The sequence below is a fragment of the Molothrus ater genome, chromosome 7 (assembly GCF_012460135.2).
Source record: "Molothrus ater isolate BHLD 08-10-18 breed brown headed cowbird chromosome 7, BPBGC_Mater_1.1, whole genome shotgun sequence".
Classification (NCBI taxonomy): Eukaryota; Metazoa; Chordata; class Aves; order Passeriformes; family Icteridae; genus Molothrus; species Molothrus ater.
The window spans coordinates 2,853,781-2,878,924 of record NC_050484.2 but is presented as its reverse complement, the minus strand read 5'-3'; the positions used below and the strand labels follow the sequence as shown (position 1 = coordinate 2,878,924).

Here is a 25,144-nt window from a genome sequence, read left to right as displayed (position 1 = left end):
GGGGGTTGGAAACGGTAACCTCCTTCTAAAATGAAAAGGAGGGTTTTCAAAACCCACAGCATGTTCTGAGTGTCTGTGATTAACTTGAAATCCATCTTTTATAATTAAACAAGTACAGGGGCTGATCTGGCCTTACTGCAGTCAAATGCAAAATGCAGTTCCCTCAGTGCTGGGCCACAGTACTGCACCCTTGAATTCCTGTGTTTAAATTAAGTTTCTTGAGACTAGGACTGATACTGTCCTAAGGTTAACCAGTGCACATTTTTGGAAGATGAAGAAGCCAAACCATAAAGTCATTGAGCTGAGTTCATTCCTGGTAAATTCCCATTTGCAAACACATGCTTGCAACTTGCAGGACCATGAAATTCCACTGCTTACCACATCAAATCCCAATTCTTTCACTATCCCTTCTTTTGATTTGGTTATTCAGTCCAACTGGATACTTAAAGAACCCCGAAACCAGAAGTTTTTTAAATACTGAGTGCCTCAAATTTAGATCTTATGGTGTTTTGGCACATCAGTCAATGCTGAGCAATCTCCCATCCCCACTGATTGCAAAGGAAAATAATGGGTAGGACTGGAAGGCAGAGGGAAAAGTAAGGTGAACAGTTTGAACATTGTGTTGTGGTGTCTGATACATAACCCTGAACATCACAAGCCAAGTGTTCGGTCAAAATGATACACCAGGCACTTCAGAGGATTTCTTAGCAGAATTCCCCTAAGATAACTTGGGAAACTGAGGTCTCTTCTGCAGACAATGCAAGACCTGCCTGCAGCCCAATCTCTGGGAATTACAACCCTGTTGATGCAGAGTGGTGTTTTGACTGTGTCAGTAAGTATGATTTTACTCCAGAACTTCAATACCAGTGAAACTTACAATTCGAACCCACAAAACCATAACTGAGTTCATTTAAGCACTCCCTTAGCTAGCAGCAGAAACCTAAGTGACTGAACCCCAGAAGATGAGCATTACCTGTGCGTGGGACCCCAGTGGTTTCCTGCTGGATGAAGACAGGAGTGCTCTCCTGGTTTTCTTCCACAGCATAGATGCTGATGTTGTACTGAACCCCCGGCATCAGGTCACTGAGTGTCACAGAGGTGGCAGTGTCGGGCAGGTTGAGCTCTGTACTGCTGCCTTCCACAGAGGGAACGTAGACAATCCTGTAGCCTGAAGCAAGAGAAATATGGAATCCTCAGCACAAGCAGCAAGCACAAAGAATGCTAGAAATGAGGGCTGAGCTGATCTCCCTGCTGAGCTTTGATAAAAATAGTCCTGAACTTCAGCAGGACCTGTGGCCTGTGCTCACGTCTCACCTACAGACCACACACTCACACCACCTTCCAAAGCACAGTCTGACCTGGGTTAGGAGCTCTCTGAGGTCTGACATGTGGATTTAGGCCTGAACTGTTCTCATGCTCACTATGGGATGGGTCTGGATGACAGATACAAATATAAGGGCTTGTTTTTATTTAACACAAATCCAGAAGGAATTGTTTTACATCCAGCCTTCTGCATTGCTTGGTTCAGCCACTGAAGCCAAGGAAATGCTGAACTACCCATGTGCTTTCCAGCTGGTCTCTCTCTGACCAGGCAGAATCTTCCACTACCTTTGTCCCAGAGTTATATTTTCCTTTTCACCTACATTTTAGGTTCTACCAATAATGCAGAATAAGGGCACTGCAGCAGGACAAACCTGTGATTGGAGCCTGTGGTCTGCTCCAGCTGATGACAATGGATGTGTCATCCACACTTTCCACTGTGTGGTCAGGTGGTGCATCAGGAGCTGTTTAAGACAATAAATACAGGAGGACAGCAAGTGTGAGGGTCAGAGGTAACAAAAAAATCTTGAGCAAACAGCAGCAACAGCTTTCAAAGTGCAGCAACAGCCAAGCACACATACCTGTAGTCTGTGAAGTAGACAGGATGAGATTCTGCTCTCCCTCTTCAGAGATCTGGTAGACATTAACAATGTACTTGCGACCAGGAAGCAAGTCAGGGATGTTGACAGAAGTGGCTGTGCTTGGAAGATCTGAGGAAGGCAGGAGAGAAAAGTTTGGTTTAACAATTCCATCTTCTTGCTTTCTCTCCAAATTCAATAATTGAGAAGCCTGTTCTAATCTGGGCTGAAGCACAGTCTTCCAGCAATAAAACAGCAGTTTCTCTGCACTGTGTTTGGCTCACCTCAGAAGAGTTGTGTGGAGAGTTGGGACCAGCAACCAAGGGATATTGCAGGGCACCTTGAGCAGCAGCCCCCTGCACAACCATCTCAGCTGAACACTCATTTCATACCCTGACTGTTGAACTTTCAGTACAGAAATATATGGAAAAACTTTCACATGAGTAGGTTATGTGGAAACACTGACTCATGAGTGAGAAGAATGACATTATGAGGGCTGGTGAACTTCTTTTTCCCTTCTCCCAGATGTCCACCTACGTGCCAGATGTAGAAAACTCCCCAAGAAGCAGCTCCTTGCTGACCAGACTGAAGCCAAGCATCTTAGGGGAAACTAGGAATTGCCTTTCAATCTGCCTGTAAACCTCTTGTCTGACAGACAAGCTCAGGAGCTGCTGCTCAGCTCAGCTGTCTGGGCAGAAAGAAAGGTGGTGACAGTCCTGGCAGTCTCCACAAGAGCCACTTCTGCTCAGTGTCCAAGCCTGTGAGTTCAGGGGAGCAACAGTCCAGGGAGAATTATTAGGTCAGGAGATTGCTATTCTTTTTGTCATGTTCTTCTACCATACTCATGTCCAATAACTATTATAACTTCAAATGCTTGAGGGTGAGGTATTGCTATTACCACTGTTTAGACAGGAAAAAGAAATTAAAATGAAATTACATGTAGTGGTGCCATGGGCTCTACAGTAAATGTTAGAAAACCAGTTTCAATTCCTGTGTCTGAGTCCAGTGCCTTTAACCAGCTTCCCAGCTCAGCTAAATTGCCACATTATCAAAGATGAGGAAGATCTGATCCAAACAAAATAACTGACAGAGCAGACTGGAACATGAGATATCCATGAGGTAACAAGCAGCCAAGAGAGGGCATTTGGGAAGGAGTTCTCTCTGTCCATTCTAATGGAAGGACAAAGGTATGCCAAAGGAAATTAGCCAGGAGGCAGGTTCAAAAAAACGGATTTGGTTCTCTTCTCATCTGAACTGCTGCTCATTTTAGGATGCTGTGGAAGCCAGTAACTTTACATGATTGCAAAATGAAAAAAAAAAAAACTGAGCAAAAGAAATGGAGCAAAGATTCATGGGGATGAAAAGAATAATTATATCTACTCAGAGTTATTACTCATCCACCACTCCTGGCTCAGGCAGTTTTTCCTCTGCAGAATTCTGGGACAGTATTCTGAGGGGATATTGCTATTTGTTTGCCTTGTTCTCTTACAGCTATTAATGGAGAAAAGACAAGGAACTGAGTTTTTAATCCAAGCTGCTCTTGCCACTCTCACATCCTAACTGAATCCTACTGAAAGACAGGGAGGTGCTCACTGTGATGTTCACACCAGCTCTACTGAGTGCCAGAGAGCAGTGGTGCCCTGACTGTGAGCAGTGCTTTGCCCTGGCACACACAGCATTGTCTCACCAAGGTACTGGGGCTCGTCACCCTCCTCGCTCAGCTCATACTCAACACGGAATCCAGAAACGGTGTCAGAAGCAGAAACCCAGGAGACAACAAAGCTGTTGGATGTGATTTCAGTGACGGATTCTGAAGTAGCAACCACGGGAGGAAGAAGAGTTGTCTCTCCTGAAACAGTGTTGCCTACCAGAGAGAGGAGAGAGAGGTTGCATTAAACATCACTACACTTTTGTGTTAAGTGGGATGCACAAAGCAAGGATGTGGGTGAAGGAGATCAGGTTTTCCTGGGTGCCCCCCTGCTCAGCTCACTTGTCACTGCTGTGGTGCTAGTTGTGGTGAAATCAAAGCGGGTGACTTCTTTGTGGCCGTACTGCTGGACACTGATGAGCTGTCCCTCATAAATCACACCAGGCTTCAGGCCTGAGATGGTGTACGAGTTCCTGTGGCCAGGGATGGTGGCTTCCTTCCACTGCCTGCCTGAGTTTTTCTGCAAGAAAAAGGACACTCAGATAGTGAGAGACTCCCTAGGCTGCAGGCAGGGCAATCTACTGTCCTAACCTGCTGTGTGGTTACTACTCACTGTGATATTCAAACACAGGTGTGACTTGAATGCCTTTAGTGCACAGACAGAATCAAGTCAAAGGAGATGAGAAAAGTATGCCAAGAAGCAGGACCAATGGCATTGAGTTATTAGGTTTTACAGGGGTAAACTAAAAACAACCTAGCTGTGAACTTTACCCTTTAAAAGGAGCATTATTTGTTATAAATTCAACTCATTCCTTCACCAAAAGCACAGCAAAGCATGAAGTAGTGGCTGGAAAAGATACTTTTGAAGCCTGTTCATAATAACACTCTAAGCCATCATCTGAAAACAATATACAGAGAGGTTCTTTCCTTCTACCCTGTGTTTGAACTCTATGGGAAGCTTTAAAATAATGCTCCATCCTCTGAGGTTTGTACTCCAGTGCTTTAAAGTCCATTTCATTCAGGCCTTCATCCAAGATACACTGAAATCAGTAAAAAGACTTGAGTGCCTTTGGATCAGGGCCTTTATTGTTCTCTTAATAACAGGCAGCATTGAGGTACTAATGCTCTTAATCATTAAGTGGTCTTTTGTGAAGCTGTACTCAGGGGAGCTGGAAGACAGCTCATCTGCATTGGTTAAACCAAATCATTCCTCACAGAGGAACCAGCCAATGAGCTGTGGTTAACCAGTTTGGGTTTAGATGTTGGAGAAGATGGGAGTGAGTGTTTATTTAATCCTACACAAGCTGTTTATGACTTCATATCTTAGTCATTTTTGCCTCCACATTAACAGAATAAAATGTATCCTGGTAGTCTCTGGATATGCACATATTACTAAAACAGCATTTCCTTGGATGAAGAAGCTTCCACAAGGATTTACATTCCTAAGGATATAAACTTGTCTGCTTGCTGTACTAGTGCTTTGTTTAATAAAATACTTTATAAACACAGCAACCAGTGAAATTTGGGCAAGAAAACATTAAGTGTTTATATAGCATTGGCTCTCCTTGATGCTCAAGAGTAGCTGTTGACCTCAAGAGGCCAAAGACACTGAATAAGCAACTCAAGTTTGCTGAAGTTGTGTCAGCCACTTCTTTCAGACACCAGAAAAAGCCAAATAAAGTTCTCTTGAGGAACAAATTATGACAGATGTGGCACTCACAGGTCTCCAGCGCAGGATGTACTGGGTGATGTGAGATCGTTCAGGAGCATTCCACTGGATGGGGTGGGAGTTTGGCTGATTGGTACTCTCTGTGATGATCACCTGAACAGGTCCAGTTGAGCCTGAAAAAAAAAAGAGTTGCTGGTTTTAACTTGCTGAGGATGTTATGGAGTCATCAAAAAGCAAGAAAGCTGCATGGCTGGCATGGTATTTCTATACATGGGAAATCAGTTCTATTGTCTTTCTATCCTTCACTGCTACCTAGAAAACCAGTGAGTAAGAATAAATTCTGTGGGGAAGCTAATGTGCACTCCTCTAGGTCCATTTCCTGTAAGCTACCAATCAAATGGAAAATGGGAGAGGTCTAGTACAGAAAAAGTCTGCAAAGCAAAGCCTTGCTGTTCAAAGAGACAGGGGGAACTTCTCAGCAAATAACTGTTTTCTTCACTAATATCTTCTGAAATGGAGCAGGGAAGCTGATAAAAACCATCTGCCAAATCCAGGTCTAATCATGCAGCATGGTGAGGGAAAATTTCTGGTCTGACAATGAATATACCATAATAGACACTAATCTTCTACTATTTTACTAAATTTCTCAATCAGTTCATTTGAAACACTGAATTTTCCTGACTCTGCAGAGGACTCCACAGATAAGTGAGACTTTTCTTCTGCACACAAACCCCACCAGAAGGGTAGGTGGAAGTCCTGAGACAAAAGAGGCCCATGAACCAATGAAAATGACAAGTTCTGCAGTGCTCTAATGCTTAAGACTATTGATTGCATGCAGCTAGGTCAGCTCAGGCCTATTTCCTCCAACAAGCTCTCCAATTGAGAAGGACAGGTTTTATGATCCTATGGTTCTCTTTTCAGAGAACCTGGGCTCACTGGGGAGGTGTCACTGAACACTCAGCAGCACTGTCCTCATCTTAGTTCTCAGAAAATCTCAGCAAAGAGATCCCTGGAATCTGCAAAAAAGTGTTTAAGCCATTAAATAGCTGCACCCTCACCCCATTCCCAACATTTCTAATAATAATTTATTTGGACAACCATGTAACATATAACTGTTCCCCATTTAACAGGATTTCTAGAAAAACAAACTTGTGCCCACAGGCAGAAAATTTCGAAGCTCACCTAACCCCAAACCTACATTCAGAAACATTAGATTTGGTTTATTTACACATTTTCAGTCACTCTTGTGTCTAAAGCAGCCCCAAGCCTGGTCTCCAGGCTGGAGGCATGCATATTTCACATAGCTCAGGGAGATGTTTGTTTAAGCAGTCCAACAGGAGTAAATGAAGCTCAGCAAGCCTTAATACTTCATCTTATTCAGATTAAGACAGTGGCAGTTGCAACCTTGAACAGGAAAGTAGAGAAGTTCCCCTCATGTTCTGTTCAGGGAACTGAAGCTGAACAACCAACAAACAGGCATTGCCCATTCCTATAGAGTTCCTGGAATTGCCTGGACAAACAAGAGTTCAAATATTTAATGTCTTTGGGGCACTGAACGGGAAAAACATTTTGTTCCATGATGGATTTTGCTTCTGCAATGAGTGGAAAAGGAAGAATCACACATGTGAGTTTCAGGAAATATAAGCTGAAGATCACACGTGTGATATCACTAAATACCAGGAGGCAATATAAACCCAAGCTGTTGTGTGCACTGAGAGTCATTCTCTGAACTAACCCTGGCCTTAGGAATAGCTGCAAACAGCCTGAGCCCCTCTTTATCACCCCCTGACCACTGCTTGTGTCTGCCAAGGGATAGGGAGAACCTGTTCTGCTTTAAAAGGAAACCAAAATGCATTAGGTACAGAAACCTGACCAGGTGAGGGGTGCGAAGCTGCTCTTCCTCAGGTCTCACTCAGCAGGTGAGATCATTTTCTGTTGTGTTTCTTACCTGGGTAGGTCTGCAGAGGTTGGCAATGCCACTCTCCAATCCCACGCCCATAGCAGTAGCACTGGTATCTGACCCCATGCACATACTTCTCCCAGGAGTCTCCAATCTGGTAGAACGTGCGCGTTTCTGAGTCCTGGCATTGGTCTGGAGGCACAAGAGGGACAGTTCACACTGGGTGTTACTGAAACCACAGTGGGTTATCTACAAAAAAGTCCCAAAAGCAAAGAAAGTCCCCCCTTTTTGCACAAAGAAATGCAGCACTGAAAATATAGGCACATAAAGTGGCAATAGAATTAGAGTCTCAAATCAAGGTTCTTAATATAGCACTGCATGTCTTAAGTTGGGTATTAGGGGGCTAATTCAGCTGTGATGCATTTCAGTGGGGTGTTCCTTCTAGAAAGAATTTCATCCACTCTGGACCTCAATTCTGCCCTGGCCAATTGACTTCATCTCTCATCCAAAGCTAAACCATGCTGCTCTCAAGGAGATCAAAGCCAAAAATTCCTCCTGCCTTCAGAATTCATTTACGCTTTACTAGTCCCCAGAATGTTTTTATTTTCAGTAGAATCTTTCCAGATTTACCATTGTATAAACCAAAGGGGAACAGATCAGATCCTGAAATCAGCTGAATTAGGGTAAATACAGCACAGTACAGCACTTCAGTACACTTTCTACCCTAACAACTGCATGTATGCCTGGCTCCACAGAAATTTTCAGTGAGAACCAGCATTATGTTTGCTTGGATAAATAAGAGCTTTGTTTAGAGAGAGCCAACAAAATTAAAACTTTAATTGCACTTATACAGATAGCTGAAATCATCCCCCCACCCCCTTCTTCAAACTAGTAATTTTCAGGAGCTTTACAATCTATGTTCCTTGAGTAAACACGTACAGATACTACTCTTAATAAAGCAGAGCTTCACAACTAGCAATTGTCAATAGATTTTCTTGGCAATAGTTTGAAGCTCTCTTGGACTTAGCAACTGCAAATCAAACAGCCAGGTCTTATCTTCCAATCAAGGTTTGCTAGAGAAGGGGAGGGAGGAAGAAGACATGAAATCTCCTTCCTGCAGAGAACCATGATGGTTTTAGGTAACCTCCAGAGCACTATTAACATGTGTTCTCATCCTGAGCTTTCTCTCTTTGCTAGAACAAAGGGCAGCCAAAAAATCAATTCAGTCCAAGGTAAGTTAATATATATCTGGTGCCCCTTCCTCAGTTCAGGGAGAAAACTTTGAAAGGTTTTAGGATAGAGAAAGGCAAGAAAACTGATCCTAGCATCAGGGCCCAGCTGCATGTTTTATCAGTGTTCAGGCTGAGAGCCCTGCTAAGCTGACAGCTGAGGTACCAGAATCCAGCCAAATGACCACAGCCTGAGGCTAACTGCCCTGCTACCACCAGCTGCTACATTTTACACCATATGCTTGCCACAGTCGTGGTTCTCCTGTGGCAGGTGTGATAACCCAGGCATATGTCCTTAAATTAACCAATGTCCTCTCACTTACCCTCCAGCAAATGCAGTGTTGCTTCTAGTTTTGCTTTTGTACAATTCAGGACAGAAAGTGGACAAAGACTGGGCCCAAACTCCCACACCAGTTTGTCCATACCACAGCCAGTTTGTACAGAGGCACAAAGTGTGTCTGGCAAGGGGGGACAGCCAGTGACTCACCAACAGGATCACACTTCCATCTGCCCCGGCCCTGGCCAAAGCAGGTGCAGTTCAGCATGTGCCCCTCATCATGGCGCTTGTGGAAGGTCTGGTTCACGTCGTAGGTGATGCCATCCACAATGCACTGGTCTGGGGAAGAGAGTAGAGATCATCAGCAATGGGTCTAAGCATTGAGACAGAACCCTTCTGCCTGGAACATCATTCCCTTGCTGGATCAGCACACAGACTGACCATGACCAGCTCCACTCAAGGCAGAGAGGAGCTTTCCTTTCTGTACTCTGTGACCTTCACAGTGCTGCACACACAGCCCTGCTCCTGAGTTCATCTATCAGCACTGTACAAATAAGAAACAGTTGCAGAAAAGAGGTCTGTAGGACACAATCCAGCTACAGAACTGCCTCTTTGTTCATTTAGACATATTCCACGTGTGAACAAAACTCTAAACCACCACACTCTGACCATCTCCTCTGAGGAACATCTCAGCTGAAACTCCTCAGCCTCAAACCACTGCAACTACACAAGGAGAAAAGGGCTGTTCCAAATTTATGAAGATACAATGAAGAAGTACAGCCATCCTCATGATGTTATTCTGCTGGGTATCTCTGCTACCCTCTGTAGTAATTTGAAGGTAGAGGCTGATATTTTACACACAGAAGATGCTGCTGGTGCCTACTCTTCCCTCATAACACAGTAACCAGACCCCATGCTGTAGTACAATGGTATCACTGTTAGGTCCAATGTCCATCTGGGATCTGGCCCAGAACTCCTAAAGCCAGTCTAATCACAGCAAGGAGCAGAAAGACAAAATAAACATGAAAACAAGCCCAGAAGCAAGTTGTTTTGTTAAGTGGGACCCAAGAGACCCAAGTTCAGGTCTGGAGTCAATCCTGGACCAGCTGTCCTTGGGGAAGTGAGTCCATGATTCCCATGATTTTATTCCCCATGATATTTTCCCACACCATGGGCACAGCATCTGGATAAACCAAGGAGTGCTCAGACTCTCCTGCAGGCGCCAAGGTCTGGCTGCTGTGTTTAAACAGCTCTACTCAGATAACCTTTGCCTTTTGAAAAAGCAAAGTATCTCTACCCTCTCCTCAGCAAGAAAGACCACTTCAACTCCAGAATGGAACTGCAGAGAACTAGCTGTGTAAGTGGAAACAGGACATGCAGAGCCCAGAATTTTGAGCAGTGCCTTTCAGGCTGAAGGGAACACATTTAAAAAACCCCTTCCAAGGCCCTTGAGCAAGCCTTTCCCTATAAATTATATCCCACTTCAGCAGTGGTGTTAAAAGAGTCCTTTCTTGGCCTCTTGACAGCAACCCCCCTGCCTTTTCCAGACATGAAGCCAATGCTGTGAGCTAGCTGTAGGATGATCAAATGTCTGTCCTTTTAAGTCTTCTTTTTTTGGTATTGCTTAAGTACTTCTCCACTTGGACCGCTCACACAAATGAGTAAATAAATAAGAGTAATCTCCATGCTTTCCTGCCAGCCTTTCATATAGATTAGCCAGCAAAAGGCTAATCCAGCACAAAGGAATTGAAAATTTCACTGCAGAACAATAAAACACAACAGCTCTGCTTTCAAACTTCAGAGTAGTCTGGAGTTTTGTCTGTTCTTGAGGTGGGGAGGTGCCTATACTGAGCTCCATGTAAAATCACAGTGCTGCCAATTCCTAAAACTAGACAAAAGGAGGGAGGGATACCACAATCAAGACAATCAAGGTTTGCTTCTGCTTCAGAGCCTGTAAAGGCTGGAATATACTTTTCCAGCACATAAACAAGACAAGAACTTCACAGCTCCTCTAATCCCCTTACTACTCCAAGGAGTAAACAACAGTTCTTGAGTGTGGGCTCGAGCCCACAATGACAGAAAAGAATACCAACTTCTCCCACCTCCCACTTTGAGTGAGGTGGTGATGCCAACATGAAATTCAGTACCTCTGAGCTGTGAATAGGCAATGCAGGTCCATTCTCCACGGCCATTTCCTACACAAGTACATCTCATCATGTGGCCCATGTCATGCTGCTTATCCCACTGGTCCCCAACACGGTACATGACACCATCGTTGGTTGTGCAGATTTCTTCATGGGCTGGGTGAGAAGAAAGCAAGAGGATATTTATGAGGCCAGAATTTACAAGATTTTGAGGACTGAGACCATTTGCAATGCCCCTTCATACCAGGTAGTGGTTTCTGCATCTTAACAAGGAAATTTTAGGCACACACTCAAATTTAGGTTCTCCAGCAGATCTACACCAGCAGATCTGATGGTATAAACTTCTGAAGTTTTCAGCTGTAGAAGTACCTACTGTTGCAAAATCCTGTGCAAAATTAAGGATTAGTTTATGAACTGGTTCTATTCTTAACTTTGTAGAAGGACTCAAAATCAGAATTACAGGGAGTATCAGAGAAACTTATAGGAAAAACTCCAAGCACCCAACATTATCTGAAGAAGTGGATGAAAGACAAGAAAAAAATTAACAGTAAACTCCAGCAAGTCTCACAACAAAAAAGTAAGTTAAATTCACCAGAAGATTTCTCAAAAATAACCTCTACTGACAACTATTACTTGTGACAGAGTATGGAGGAGTAAAGAAATAGTTTAATTTAAAAAAAGAAAAATAAACTAACTAGTATCATGGAGTATCAGGGACTCACACCAGCTGAAGAGCATGCCTACCACTGGCTTGTAGCAAAGAAGTCATGAAAATTTACTTCTCCTGGCACTGCTAAATCTCTGCTAGCGGTGGTCAGTGGGGAAAAAAAGGACAAAAGAAAACTTCAGAAATGCCTTAAAGGACTTTGGGCTGAGACTCATTAGAAGTCATCAATATCTGACCACAACAGAGATCTTCACTTTCCAGCTCAAAGAACCAGGTGCTCCATGAGCCCTTTATGGCTCTCAGCCTTACCAGCCATGGGGCAGAAGCCAAACTTCTGGTCAGCATCGTAGTTCTCTGTGGTTCCACACCACTTCATGTTGTCCCTCCGTCCCTCGGAAGTGCAGTCGGTGTAGTTGCGGTTGTTGTACAGGAAGGGGAAGTGGCACAGAGCACCATTGGAATTGCCACCCCGTGTCTGGACCAAAACTGTACAAAAAAATGAAGGGAACAGATGCAAATTCAGCCTGCACTCTCTCTTAGCATGCATGGAAGAGCTTGGAAAACAAAGCACTCGCACTACTTTTTCCCATGTGTGCCCTGTATATAGTCCACAGGCCTCTTTTCTTGGCTTTAATTAATTCAGATGTGGAAACATAAGCTTTGCATGAGGTCAGCTCAGTTCAAGCTTTGCTCTGGAATGAGCTGCAGAGCCAGCCATGGGAATTCCCAGGAAACAGGGAAAACCAAAGCTTACTGTGCTTGGGAAGTAGCTTTGCAAAGCCTTCTCCCAAGGCCTAGGGAATGAAATAAACTCACAGCTCTCAGCATACCTGCATTATCTCTGAAGCCATTTCCCAATGGTGCCCCTCAGCTCTAAGGAAGCCTTCACCCTCAGGAAAGGGTTACAGCTCAGTTATGTACAACAGGACAAGTCAAAACCTCTCTGCAGGCTGGAAGCTTCATGTTTTGCAAGCAGCAGTGGAAAGAGGGCTGTAATAATCTACCTGAACTAATCACCTCTTGAGCAACTCTGCTTTACAAATATTAGAGAACAACAAGACATTTACTGAGATTTTTCTATATCACATTTCTCTTTTCCACAGTGTACCACAAGAAGCCTCTCTAAAACATGAACATGTACATGAACAGGGACAGTGTTTGGGTGGTTTTTTTGGGTGTTAGTTTCTTTTTGTAAAAATAAAGTATCCTAAGTGCTACAGAAAAAGGCTTGACTTTTATCAGGAAAAAACAACCAAAGTAGAACAGAATTTTAAAGAAAGTGTCTATGCAGTGTAAGAAGCAGTATTTTCATGTGGGAACATGAAATATTCTTTCCAAGGTCAGATCCCAAGAAGCTGCCTGGACACTGCTCCATGGCAGTGTCTGACAGGCACTCCAGGAAGTGCAACCACATAGGTAGACAGATCTGTGCTGTGAACACTCACCATCCACAGACAAGAGGCAATGCTGCTGCCTTAGTCATGCCCCAGCTCCTGATCGGCGACCACAAATCACATGAAGAGCACTGCTATATATGGCAGCCTGGCTAGACAGCCAGGATGGAGGGAGTGACAGGACTGCACAAACTGTACTCCATGGACATCCTCCTCTTTGCAGCCTAATATGGACATTGCTTGAAGCAATTCACCCAAGCAAAGCCAAACATAAGCATCCTTTGGGCCAAAGCTCCATGACCAGGTACTCCCATTCTAAGGTCAGCTCAGAGAACAGGACTCCAAGGGGCATCTGCAGCACCCTCCAAAAACACCAAGAGCATACAAGCGCTCTGTCAGCGGGCAACCCTCGATTCACAGCACTGCCTTGCTGCCTTGAGTCCTTCCAGAATGCTGGAATTGGTCAGGCAGCCTGTTCCTGTGTCCTCTGCTCCCTCCTCCATCCCTCCACCAGGGTGACATGCATGTGCAGGCCCTGTGATTGGAGCTCACCGTTCTGCTCGGTACAGAAGGAGTATCTCCTGTCCTGCTCGAAGTTGGAAGTGGTGCTGCACCAGAAGTGCCCGTCCGTGCGCCCTTCGGTGGTGCAGGAATAGAAGGTCCTTCCATCATAGGTGAAGGGCAGCACACAGGGCTCTCCATCAGAATTGCCACCGTACGTTTGGGTCACGGCTTCAGAAAGACAATCACAGCATTAGACTGCAGTGTAAAGCAATTCACAAATTTCAGGGCTCTAAAACAGCAACAGTCCCTCCAGGCCAAGCTGTTGGCTGCTGGGAACCCACACTGACTGCCAAGGAGCCGAGCCAATACACACCAAGAGACAGCTCCATAGCTGTGGCATTCCTCCACATTCTTTTCCAAACATATATTATTGCAGCTCCATTTGAATGAAGTTATTAATGCTGCTCCCCAAGGGCGCTGTTTCCCCACACCAAGTTATAAATAGCTCACTGGGAAACATTCCTGCCCTAAACAACAAGGCTTCAAATAACCAAAACATTTCATCCCCACCTTGCACCTTTCTCCAGTATGTTTTCTTGAGAGGATACTTCTGACACACACATGAACAATGCTGCTCCCCAAGGGCTCTGTTTCCTCCTCAGAAGGTTATATACAGCTCACTGGGAAACATTCCTGCCCTAAACAACCAGGCTTCAAACAACCAAACGATTTCTTTGCCACCTTGCACCTTTCTCCAGTACATCTTTGTCAGAGGATACTTCTGACATGCACACCAAGGGTTCTACTTGGAAATTAAGCCACAGGACAGTCTTAGAGACCTCACATCAGCTCATACCTATCTCCTGGCAGCTGACTCCATGGCCCAGGCAGGTGCACAGCATCTGCTGGCTGCCCTGTGTCTTGAGCCACTGCATGCCCACGGAGTAGACGACGCCGTTGTCGGTGATGCACTGCCCGTAGGGCTGGGGCTGGGGCTGCTGCGGCTGGGGCTGGTACAGCGCCGTCTGCACGTTCGTGATGCTGGGGGAGCCAGAGCCTGCAGCACAACGGGGCACAGAAGGGACATGTGGCACTCAAAGCTCAGCAACAGAGGGCTGCCATTAAGTGCTGAGATAATAAAACCTCAGGCACTCCAGCAGATGGAAGGCACGACACTCTTAAGCTTCCCGAGACGCGGCTTAATTATTCCACTTTGCAAATTTCAAAATTAGAAGAACGACTCCCCCTCTCTGCTAATGACAGCCTCTGGCTGCCAACCCTGTAGAGCGGCTTTAGAAAGCATTTAGAAAGTCTTTTTTCATACAATTGTTTAGAAAACAATTTTTTTAGGGAAAAAAAATTAGTTGAAGGAAATGTAGAATAGAAAAATCAAGATCAGTGACAAGAGAATAAAAATTACCAAGGGAGTAGGGAGGTAAGGCAAAAAAAGATTAATTTTGAATTTTTCATTGAGAAACAAGAAGAATAAATTCAAAATGTGTTCTTTTACTCAGCAATTTTTAAACTTTGAATCAAAGTTTTTAGCACATCACCATTTGAAATAATACAGAGAGACAAAGAGGCTTATTTTTGTCTACATCATATGAATTTTTCCTAATGATTCCCACAGGAACCCCCAGCTCTGCTGAAGTAGGGGAAGTAATAATGGAAACCCTTGAAAATACTGTCATCCTTGAAGTGTTACTCATTTTGAAGTTTAGACCTTCTGAGAGTTTTAAGTTAACCTGATGGTACCAAACTGTTAAAGGTCATTTACCAAGAAAAATTTAGTGCAGGCACTGCAGGAAAACAGAAGTTCTACATTGCACTCACTGATAAGAAACCTAGATCCTTAAAATGACAGAAAAAAGAATTTAGGAGCTGAAGAGGTAAACCTTGGGCAGAAAAAATATGCTACCCGTAAACTAGGCAATATTTCATACCAAAATTACAAGCTATCTCATGTACAGATACTAAACAGCATTGTATACATTCCTTGACATTTTTGGGTTTTTAAAGCTCAGCCATTAGTAGGTGTATTTATCATGTCAAAGAAACCAGATGGTCTCAGTGAGGTTTAAATAAAGGACATTTTAAAAAAGTTACCCTGAGGGGAATACATAAAGTTCAAACATTAACTTGGAGTGCCATGCTCCCAAGAAAAAGAGTTCCTGTGGATGCAGGGCCCTGGATGTGATTTACTGCCCTGTGATTGTGCAGGCAATCCCATCTGTATGTGCCAGCCCCACTTCTGCATGGAAACAAGGTACCAATTAATCTTATCTTCACACACACTAACAAGGAGCATCTTCTGAACTCTGGCCCTCTTTGCTGCTGATCTTTCCCAGACAAGACTCCAAAATACTTGAATGAGGATGGAACAACTCAACTCCAAGCCCTGACATGTCAAAACAAGCCATTCCTCTTCCCCTTCCCTATGCTCCATGACATGATGTGCCACTTACCAGTGCTGGTGGTGTGCAGGGCCGTGTGCCTCTCACACTTCCATTCTCCCCTGCCATTCCCAGTGCAGACACACTGCAGCAAGTTGCCACGGTTGTCCTTCTTGCTCCAGGTGTCTCCAATTCTGTAGGAAGTCTTGGTGTCGTGGTCATTGCAGCGATCTGTGTGAGGAACAGGACTCTCAGCTGGGCCTGCACTGGGCAGCTTCCACCACTCCACCACCAACTCTACCAAACAAGCTCATCCACTAAAGCCTGAATTAAAGGTCCACATCACTTTCTAGAGCCCACTACTGCAATTCCTACATGCACTAAACTGCACAGGCTGAGAGCATCCCAAAATCCTGAAAGATTTCCATTCACTTCCAGAACTGTGCTTTCACATTGCAGCCATTGTCAAAATGAGCTACTTTTTAAAGCCATTCTAAACCCATCCTGTCCAGCACACACCTTTAAAGCTTATCTTGTTTTAATGACCCTTTTTTGTCTTTTTAGAAAAAAACAGGAGTCTTTACAGCTTGGTCATTTCATACTATACACAGGGCACATTTCAAGTTCAGAGTTCTCTCTCATCTGGAAGGGACTAAAACCTGTTTGAGGTCAACATGTAAAATCCCATTTCTTTCAAAAGAAGCCTTCATGAAGCTGCAGAGGAGTTAATACAAGCTGCTCAAGTAATACCAGGAGTACCAGACTTTCTAAATCTCTTTAATAACCCACAGCCCCCAGTGAATTGAGCAAATGGGTTCAAAGGACAGCACAACAAACTACTTTTGTCTGGATGCCAGATCCACATGGATTAACTAGTTCGTCTACCATTACAACATTTTACCTTCCTATTCAAGGGAAACTTGATACAGTGGCTCAAATATAATCACAGATCAATGAACATGGATTTATGAAGAACTGTGGAAGGACAGACGCATTAAGCCAGATTGCCACTGAGAGAGCACATGGGACAGAATGTGAATGTAGAAAACGTTACTGATTCACACTGCTAGAATGACCAGAAATTGGGCATTTGCCAGAAGTATGGTAAATTGGTGAGGTATTCTTCATGCAGTTTTGCAAATGTGAAAAAAATGTGTCTAATGGACACACTTCTCAATGAAAAGCTGAAATGTCACGGAAGCAACCAGCTGTGATTCTGGAAAATGCTGGCCATAAAAGATATATAACAGCAGCACACACTTGAAGAGTAATGCCATTTTGTGGGCTAGAGGTATCATTTTATAGACATAAATTTGAATTTCTCTATTCAAATGTAATTGGAAAACAAAATGAAAAATGAACAGCTCCTTATACTGCAATTTCCCCCATCATACAACTGCACAGACCTGAGTGATGGAAAGAAAGCTACTGCCAAATGCATTTTATTAGTAGTAATAAGTCCTCCAAAATTCACAAACAACACATTCTGTTTTATTCATTCCCATTTGACAGCTAATGATTTTTCCCCACATGTCTTTAACAGACTTAATATTGTCAAGGCTGGGTTGATTTTTATAGCTTATTTCTTGACCAGCTCTCTCCAGATCTTCCATTTTCATCTCAACCCTCCTTAATGTCTTATTCTTTACTGCTGCTTATATCATCAAGGCTGCTGTTTATATCAGCAAAAATCCATTATTTGTGTGCCCCAAGGCAACTGAATATGAGGCAATTGAAAGGCTACAGAAGAGTTTCTCAAACCTTGCATAACCAAGGTGTAAGGTACAAAGTTACATTTTCTTGAGGCAACTGGTGTAAACCCGAGACAGAAGTAATGTCTTTGGTAGAGCTAACAGGACTGGAACAGAAGGTCAATAAACAAGCAAGATTTTGGGTTTTAAAAGTCCTGTTTGCTCTGCAAATACAAATAAAATAGAGTCTTTACGGTAATCTCCCACAATGATGCAAAAACTTTTTCTAAAAAATCACCTGTGCTGCTGGAGCGAGAAATGGGGTGGGAAAAGTGATAGGTGAGATGACAGAGAAGGCAAAACAAACCCTGGTTTAGCTAACAAATAAATTAAATAGTAATAGAGAGAAAGAAGTAAGAAAATATTTTAATCTTGCAGATCCTGCTGTTGGAAAGGGTATTTTACTTAAAAACTACTCCATTGTCCCTCAGAAGGCTCCTTGAAAGTCCAGAAATGGACATCCTGGGCTAAATGCTCTGCCATTTTGCAGGCCAAGCCATTTCCCTGATTTCCTGGGAGATGCCTGGCTGTGGCTCAGCTGACATAAAGATTCCTTGCACCTTTCTCTCTCCATGAGATTAAATCCCCAAATAATGCAGGCACCCTTGTCCCAGCACCGATGACCAGCTCTGGGGAGTGTTCCCAGACTGCAAATGGTGACCAAGGCACCACCACAGGCCTCTCTCCCCTCATCTACTTCTCGCCATTCCTCAGGGGACGCCCGTCCCTCTCAAACTACTGGTACTTGCACAGGGCAGGCAAAGGAATAACTTTCCTTTCCCAGGAAAATAAGCAGGAAAATAAAAAAATAAGTAAGCTAAATAAAGCGTAGGCTGGCACTTACTTCTGGAGGTGCAGGTGATGCGGCCGCTGCCCTCACCGAGGCAGGTGCAGTCCACCATCATCCAGCCCTGGTAAGGCTTCTCCCAGGTCTCTCCCACCACATAGGAGGTCCCGGCTGTGTTGTCGTAGCATCGCTCGGCTGTGAGGGGAAAGCGGATCAGAGCCCGCCCAGGGCATTCCCACACGGGGACACCTCAGGGAGGACGAGGAGAAAGGGCCCACACACCCTGAGGGAGAAGGAAGGAGCAGCCACTCACCCACAGGCTTGCAGGTCCACTCGCCCTTGCCGTTGCCCAGGCACACACACTCCAGCATGTAGCCGCCCGTTTCGTGGGGCCGGCGCCATGTATCGCCGATCTTGTAGGACTGGCCGCCCTCATGGCAGCGATCTGTGGTGGCACACGGGGAAGATGAGGTGAGGGACACACCAGGGATGGCATGGTGGTGACAAGGTAAGGGCCATCTGGCAAGGGGCAAAGGGGGTCAGCTGGGGTAAGGGGCAGCAAGAAGGAGGAGGGACACTGAGAATGAGGGGGGACATCGGCCTGTAAAATGGCGCTCCACATTTCCCGCCATTTTCTGAGGGAGCCCACTATTTTCTGCACTTCCCATGCCCTGTCCTCTTCCCTCAGGTAACTTCTCCATGTTCCAAACCCCAGGCAAAGCCTGGCTGGTGAAAAGGGAATGCCAGGGAATGATGAGGCCCTGTTTCTCCCTCAGGCCCTGTTTCTCCCTCAGGCCCTGCCCTCAGGCTGAGGGCTGGCAAGAGAGGGTTTGCCTCCATCTTGTTTGAGGCAGCGCCACTTGGGCTTCTCTGTGGTCATTCATGAGGGACATGGTAGCCAGGACAGCATGTGGTGCTTGGTGTGACAGCCGAGTGGGAAATCAGACCTCTTTTGTGACAGCCTAGTGGGAAATCAAAGCCCCTTTTGAGGTTTGGAAAGCCTGCCCTGGAAAGGCAGATTCCTGCCCAGCAGTGCCCCACAGCTCTGAGGCAGCCCAGGCTGAGGGAGGGCAGCACGGTGCAGGGCAGTTTGCAAACACTGGGTTTGTTTCTTTGGAAGAATCCAAGAAAAAAGAAAAAAAAGAAAAAAAACACCCACATCCCATCATTTATTAAGAGCCAGTAAAATGTTTTGTGGGCTCATTTGTGAAAGCAAGGAATCTCAGAGCTCTGAAGATTGATTCAAAGCCAGTTGCAGTCAGTGAGACTCTCCAGTGAGCTCTAAACCAGGCTGATGATGAGGAAACAAGGCTGCTCTTACACTCGCAATTTCCTTACTGACTCTTTTTCTTACAACACTTATCATCCCTGCCCAATAAAGTGCCATTAAATTCAGAAGGGTTCCAGCTTTACTTGTTAGGTTTAATGCGTTATTTTTTTCCCATGCTACAATGATGGCTGGTTTCCGAGTCCTCTGTGGCAACACTACTAGGGTCTGCATGTTTGTCTTAAACAAGAAACTGGATACTTTTAACAGCAAGACTTTTCTCAAAAGGTACCTCAGAGACTTTGAAATCTCAGTCTAAAAATCCTGACACACAGCAATCTTCCTCTGGGCTCACAGAAAGTCCAATTATGAACTAAGGGGAAATTGTGAACAATTCAGTGACTCAATAAGGAAAGGATTTCCAGACAGAGATGTGAAACAGGAGCTGGGGAGAAAGGACCAAGGGAAGAGAGGGAAGAGCAAGAGGAAAGTATGGGTCAGGCTAGTGAAAAAGGAGTTGCAGAAACATGTTAAGCTGCTGTCTGGATATCAAATCCCAGCTCCCTTAGAGACAAGTGTTGATGACATTTTTGGAGGATGAAGGACTGGCTCTCAGGTAGCATTCATTTATTATCATTTATTCTGAGTAGTCCCATTAATGCTGACTGTGTTATTTTGACCCACCAGCTGCAAAGCAGACTTTTTCTCCAGTCAAAAAACTACTTTTATACTTGCACCTCTGAAGATGTAACACACTCTAGTACATAATAAGTTACTAGCCTGTATGGCTGGACACTAACAGTAATTTTTGGCCGATGCTTTCTCACATAGCACTTGACCTCTTAAATAAAAGAGGAGTTTGGTTGTGCAAATGTACACGGGACAAAGACTTTTAATTTTAAAGCTTTAGTGGGCTTTGGATTAAACCCCATGCAACTGTAGCTAACAGGCACTGGGAATAGTGTGTAAATTGCTCTGGAAAATATGACTCTAAGGAACAATAGCTCTAGGAAGAGGCTCTTAGTTACATACTGGCAATGGTGCAGCTGATTCTCCCACGTCCAGCTCCAATGCAAGTACAGTCCCAGATCATGGAGTCCTTGGGGCGCTCATAGGTCTCCCCGACCCGGTAAGTGGATCCAGTGTATTTGTCAAAGCAGGTCTCTTCAGCTATGAGGGAGAAAAAAATATAATAAAATAATCAGCTTCATGTAACCACACCAGTAACATGCACAGTCAACAGAAACACATTCCTTGCCTCCTCACACAGATACTCCTTTTATCCTGGGGAAGAATGCCTATCAGTCTCCTCTTTCCTCATGGGATGAAAGAGCAGAGAGGAAGTTGGGTGAAATTTGCCCCCTCAAGGCCCCCATGATGCTCAACAACCTCAATAACCTCTTTTTCCCTCCCTCAGGGAACTAAAAGTTGCACATGGCAGGCATGCCTGAAAGCATCAATCCCAGCTGTTTGAAGCCAACAGGAGGGAGCAAACAACCCCTGGAAACTGTGTGCTTTGTCATGCTAATCCTCCTCGATCTGACTTAGCAAAAACTGAGTAGATTAATCCCAAATTCTGCAGCAGTCCCACCAAAGTCAACAGCAAAGTTCACTAATTTTGTATTGCTCACACTGATGCACAGGTGAGTGATTACAGAACATCAGTGCTGCCACCAGACTCAAGATGTGAAGCAGAACAACTTTCTACACTGCTGGGCAGATAAAGTTCATTGTGGCATAAGGAAAACTTCCTACTGGACTTCTAAACTTAAAACTTGGGAATCTCTGCAGGGGAAAAAAAAGTAGATTGAAGCCTCTTTTATGGAGTAAGGGGACAGAGTATTCCTCAAAATACTCCAGTCGTGAGGCAGGCAGCACACAAACCATGCAGAACAGATGGCTGAGATGCTCACATCTGTCTTACATGAACACTATCAGCCAGGAACCAGCTTTTCATCTCTTCTATCTCCAGAGCAACATAAAGGAATTATGGCTAACCAGTGGCTTCAGACCAATAAATACAGATAGATTGCATCTGATAAACTGAACTACACCGAATCCTGGAGAGACTCATCCTCCAGCAGACCTCACATTTAAACTTCTTTCTGTTCCCTAAACTTTTTCTGCACAGACTAAACAATCTCATTTTACACTCAATTATAGAAAGCTCACAGCACGGCCGGGAGGCTGTGGAAAGTTGTAAGTTGAAATATTTTTAAACAAGCTGACGACACTGCACAGCTATGAAAAGTTGGGGTGAAGCAATCAAACAGAGCAGAGCCAGAGCTGCAAAGTGACTCCAGATTTGAACTTCCCAATGCGAGTCCAGGAGTCAGTTCAGTTCATTATAAAGAAGAGGTTGGCTCCAAAATTAATGTTTAGATCCAATCCTCCAGAGAGATGAGTGATGTTTGGCTCAGGGTTCTGGTGGCAGGCCCATCGCTAATGAAAAGCATTTCTTAAAAATCCCAAGCCAGATCTTCAGTGTAATTGAGTGTAGATCCCATTACTGACCCTAAGTACCAAACTTCAGTGGAAAGCCTGGGCTGCCAGCCCTAACTCGTACAAGGCTTGGCTTACTCGGCACCAAAAGCCGAGTAAGCGAGTAAGCACCAAAAGCGCTGGGGTCTCGACGCAGACAAAAGGGGCCACCAAACTTACGTTCGGGCTTGCTCTCGCAGTTGAACCCTCGGCTCCCACCGTAGCAGGTACAGACCAGAGTGTTCCCCAGGTAAGTGCGCTCCCACTGCTGGTTTATCTGATAGTACCGTCCATTGTCATAGCAGGTCTCTGGGGGGAGAGGAGGAGGAACGGGGACGCAGAGGGGGTAGAGAAAGCAAAGTTCGGCGTTACCGAGGGCAGCAGCCGGGAGGGAAAGGGCGCGGGGCGCACACGTGTGCGGGTCCGCCGAGCCGAGGGACGGCTACGGGCGAGCTGGGGGATCAGACAAAGCGCCCCGGGGCCACCGGCGCTGCCGTGCCCTGCCCCTGCCCTGCCCGCGGGCGGTACTCACGCTTTCCCTGCGCGGCGGTGCCCTGCGGCAGCGAGGTGGTTTGGGTCTGCGCCTGCCGCCGGCTCTTGCCGCCGGCCCCACGGCGATGTCCCCCCGCCGCCGCGGCCCCCAGGCAGAGGGCGAGCAGCGCCAGCCGCCACACGGTGCGGCCCGGCATCCTGGCACGGCTGGGCTCGGCACGGCTCGGCACGGACAGCCCGACGGACGGCACGGCGCCGCTGCCGGGCGCTATATAGGGCGGGCTGGGCGGGAGGAGGCGGCCGCCGCCGCCCCAGCGCCCATTGGCCTCGGCGCCGCCGGGGGCCGGGCGGGGGCCGCCACCGCCCCGCCGAGCCCCGCCGGGGTGGGAGGCCCGGCCCCCCTCAAGCACAGCGGCCGTGCCATTTTGTAGAACATCTGGCTGAACAAAATGGCTTTTTTTGAAGGGAGAGGCAAACTTTTCTTTTTTTTTTTCCCGTGGAGCAGCGCTGCCTGTAAGCGGATACTGCTCCGTTCAGGAGGAGTAATGTTCTGCACAGGGGAGAAGGTGAGGTGTAACATACGGGTTGGAAATAGCAACTCTTAGTGATGTTTTATCTACTGCTGGGAACTCAAGGTTAAAAGCTTTCACACCTCGCTTGGAAAAATCGGTGTCATTGCATGCCATTCAAAATAAATTTAACACCCTCTTTGTCTGACTTTATTTCTTGCTGTCCAAAATCAACTCTTGAGAAAAAAAAAGAAAAAAAAAAAAAGAAAGAAATACTAGGTGTTGAGCCTTTATTAAATAGAAGGGTTCTTCAATGTGATGCCCTAATGTAACCTTGATGTACATGAATTTTGTCAACCTCTTCCATCTGTCTTCTTCCCATGGGCATCTCTGCTGCTCTGGGGAGGGGTTCTTTTCCCTGGTTTGAAGGAACACTGTAAAGCAGAGAGTGTGTACAGTAAGTGTGGCTCTCAGGCTGCCAGTGAACAAAGCACAGTGCATGCCCCATTCTGGTACAGTGCCTGGACCAGCACCCAAGCTCAGACCATACAGGAAGGTTGTGTTTCATGCTTCTCACACTTATTTTGTCTTGGCAAAGGGATTGTTAATCTAAAAAGTCTGCTGCAGTTCCCAATGTATAAAAGCAACTCTTCAGACAAAGCTGAGTGTGAAGAAGCCTGCAGTGTTTCCAGACATCTCTAAGGTGCACATCCACAGTTTTCCATAAGAGTTCTTCAGCATGTTGAGCCCCACACTCTGGTTCCACTTCCTGCAAGCCCACTGTGTTCTCTTTACTGACATGCCAGCAGTAACATCACTGCTGGGATGAAGGCTATGGCAGCAGGCAGAGTACTGATCCAGTGCATGCCCCCTTCCAGGAAAACACATACTTGTGATGTCAGGTATCTGTTTTCAAGGAAATTTCCTTTCCCCTGTGTGAGGATTGCCCACAGATACCTTTACACAAGCTACTCTGCTGAAAACTTACTGGAAATTGAAATCTGACCTGGCAATTGAGGTGAGCTGTGGTGAGCTAATTCCCACCTTTCTAATTTTTATTTTTAGATCCACTGCACTGCCTTTTTTAAATTTATCTATTTTTTTTTGAGTCACCAGACACACATTATCCCACATAATATTCACAGAACTAAGGTGGCCACAGCAAGGGAGAGTATTAGCTTTTGAAGCGGGACACAGCATGATAAACCAGCAAATATCCAGTTTCTTGAAATGAGAACCTGCTCTCAGAAAGTGTTCCTGCTTTTCCCAGACCTAAGATATGATGTGTCATCCTCAAATTCCATCTCACATTCCACCTTATATCTGGAATTCTCTGATCAAAGCCAGGTGAAAAGCACATAGTCAGAAATTGCTGCTGTTTGAGCATTGGATGTACTTTACCTAGCTTGCTCCTAAGGAAGAATTACTGAGTAGAAATCAGTGGAAAAGAGGAGTTTCCATCCATACATGCAATAAGGAGGCAATTTGAGATCATTTTTCCAGTTACTGAGTATAGAGCCAATGAATGTGTGAACAGACCCTGCTGCTGATACAAGCTGCTAATTGAGCTCAATTGGCATGAAAAGGAAAGGGTTATGAGAAGCCTTCAAGGACAGCAGGATTATGATATATAAAATTTGCTCAGGGAAATCTGCTAAATGTAAGAGCTAACTACCTAAGGAACAGGATGTAGTGGAATAAGCAAACATGAGGAAGAAATACCTGCTTTTAGCAATTTGCAAGTGGCAATAAAAGGTTCATGTATCAGGTATAGTTCCCATGAAGGTTGAATTATTGACATTGACTTCATTTCTGTCTACTTTAAGTCCAGTTCATGTAATTTTGCACTGCACTTAGGTCTTCAAGGGCAGTATAAGTACTTACACAAACTGAAAATTGTTTGTCTGAAATTTGAATGAGAAAAGACAGTGTCAGCAAGCGTGTGACTGTGCTAATGCTTTCCACAGAATTAGTTACACAAATACAGGGACAAATGTAAGATCCTTGTTTGAGAAAACATTACTGGAAGCACATAAAACAAAATTATAATTTCCAGTGATGCTCAAATAAGTTTCTTGCATAGCCATTATTTACAAGCCAGCAGAAATAGTCTTACAAGTAGTATTTCAAAATT

General features: G+C 45.1%; 1 protein-coding gene across 1 annotated transcript in view; it reads right to left on the bottom strand.

Moving 5' to 3' along the window:
* Positions 1-22,698, bottom strand: part of FN1 (fibronectin 1) — a 51,743-nt gene extending 29,045 nt beyond the window's left edge. The window contains 18 exon segments of the mRNA XM_036386785.1: positions 974-1,168; positions 1,695-1,784; positions 1,902-2,030; positions 3,586-3,762; positions 3,889-4,066; positions 5,267-5,388; positions 7,164-7,307; positions 8,832-8,960; positions 10,769-10,921; positions 11,742-11,918; positions 13,379-13,558; positions 14,187-14,387; positions 15,796-15,954; positions 18,319-18,456; positions 18,575-18,706; positions 20,561-20,698; positions 22,190-22,318; positions 22,542-22,698. Of these exon segments, the coding sequence (XP_036242678.1) occupies positions 974-1,168; positions 1,695-1,784; positions 1,902-2,030; positions 3,586-3,762; positions 3,889-4,066; positions 5,267-5,388; positions 7,164-7,307; positions 8,832-8,960; positions 10,769-10,921; positions 11,742-11,918; positions 13,379-13,558; positions 14,187-14,387; positions 15,796-15,954; positions 18,319-18,456; positions 18,575-18,706; positions 20,561-20,698; positions 22,190-22,318; positions 22,542-22,698 (2,728 nt within the window).
* Positions 22,699-25,144: the final 2,446 nt, after the last annotated feature.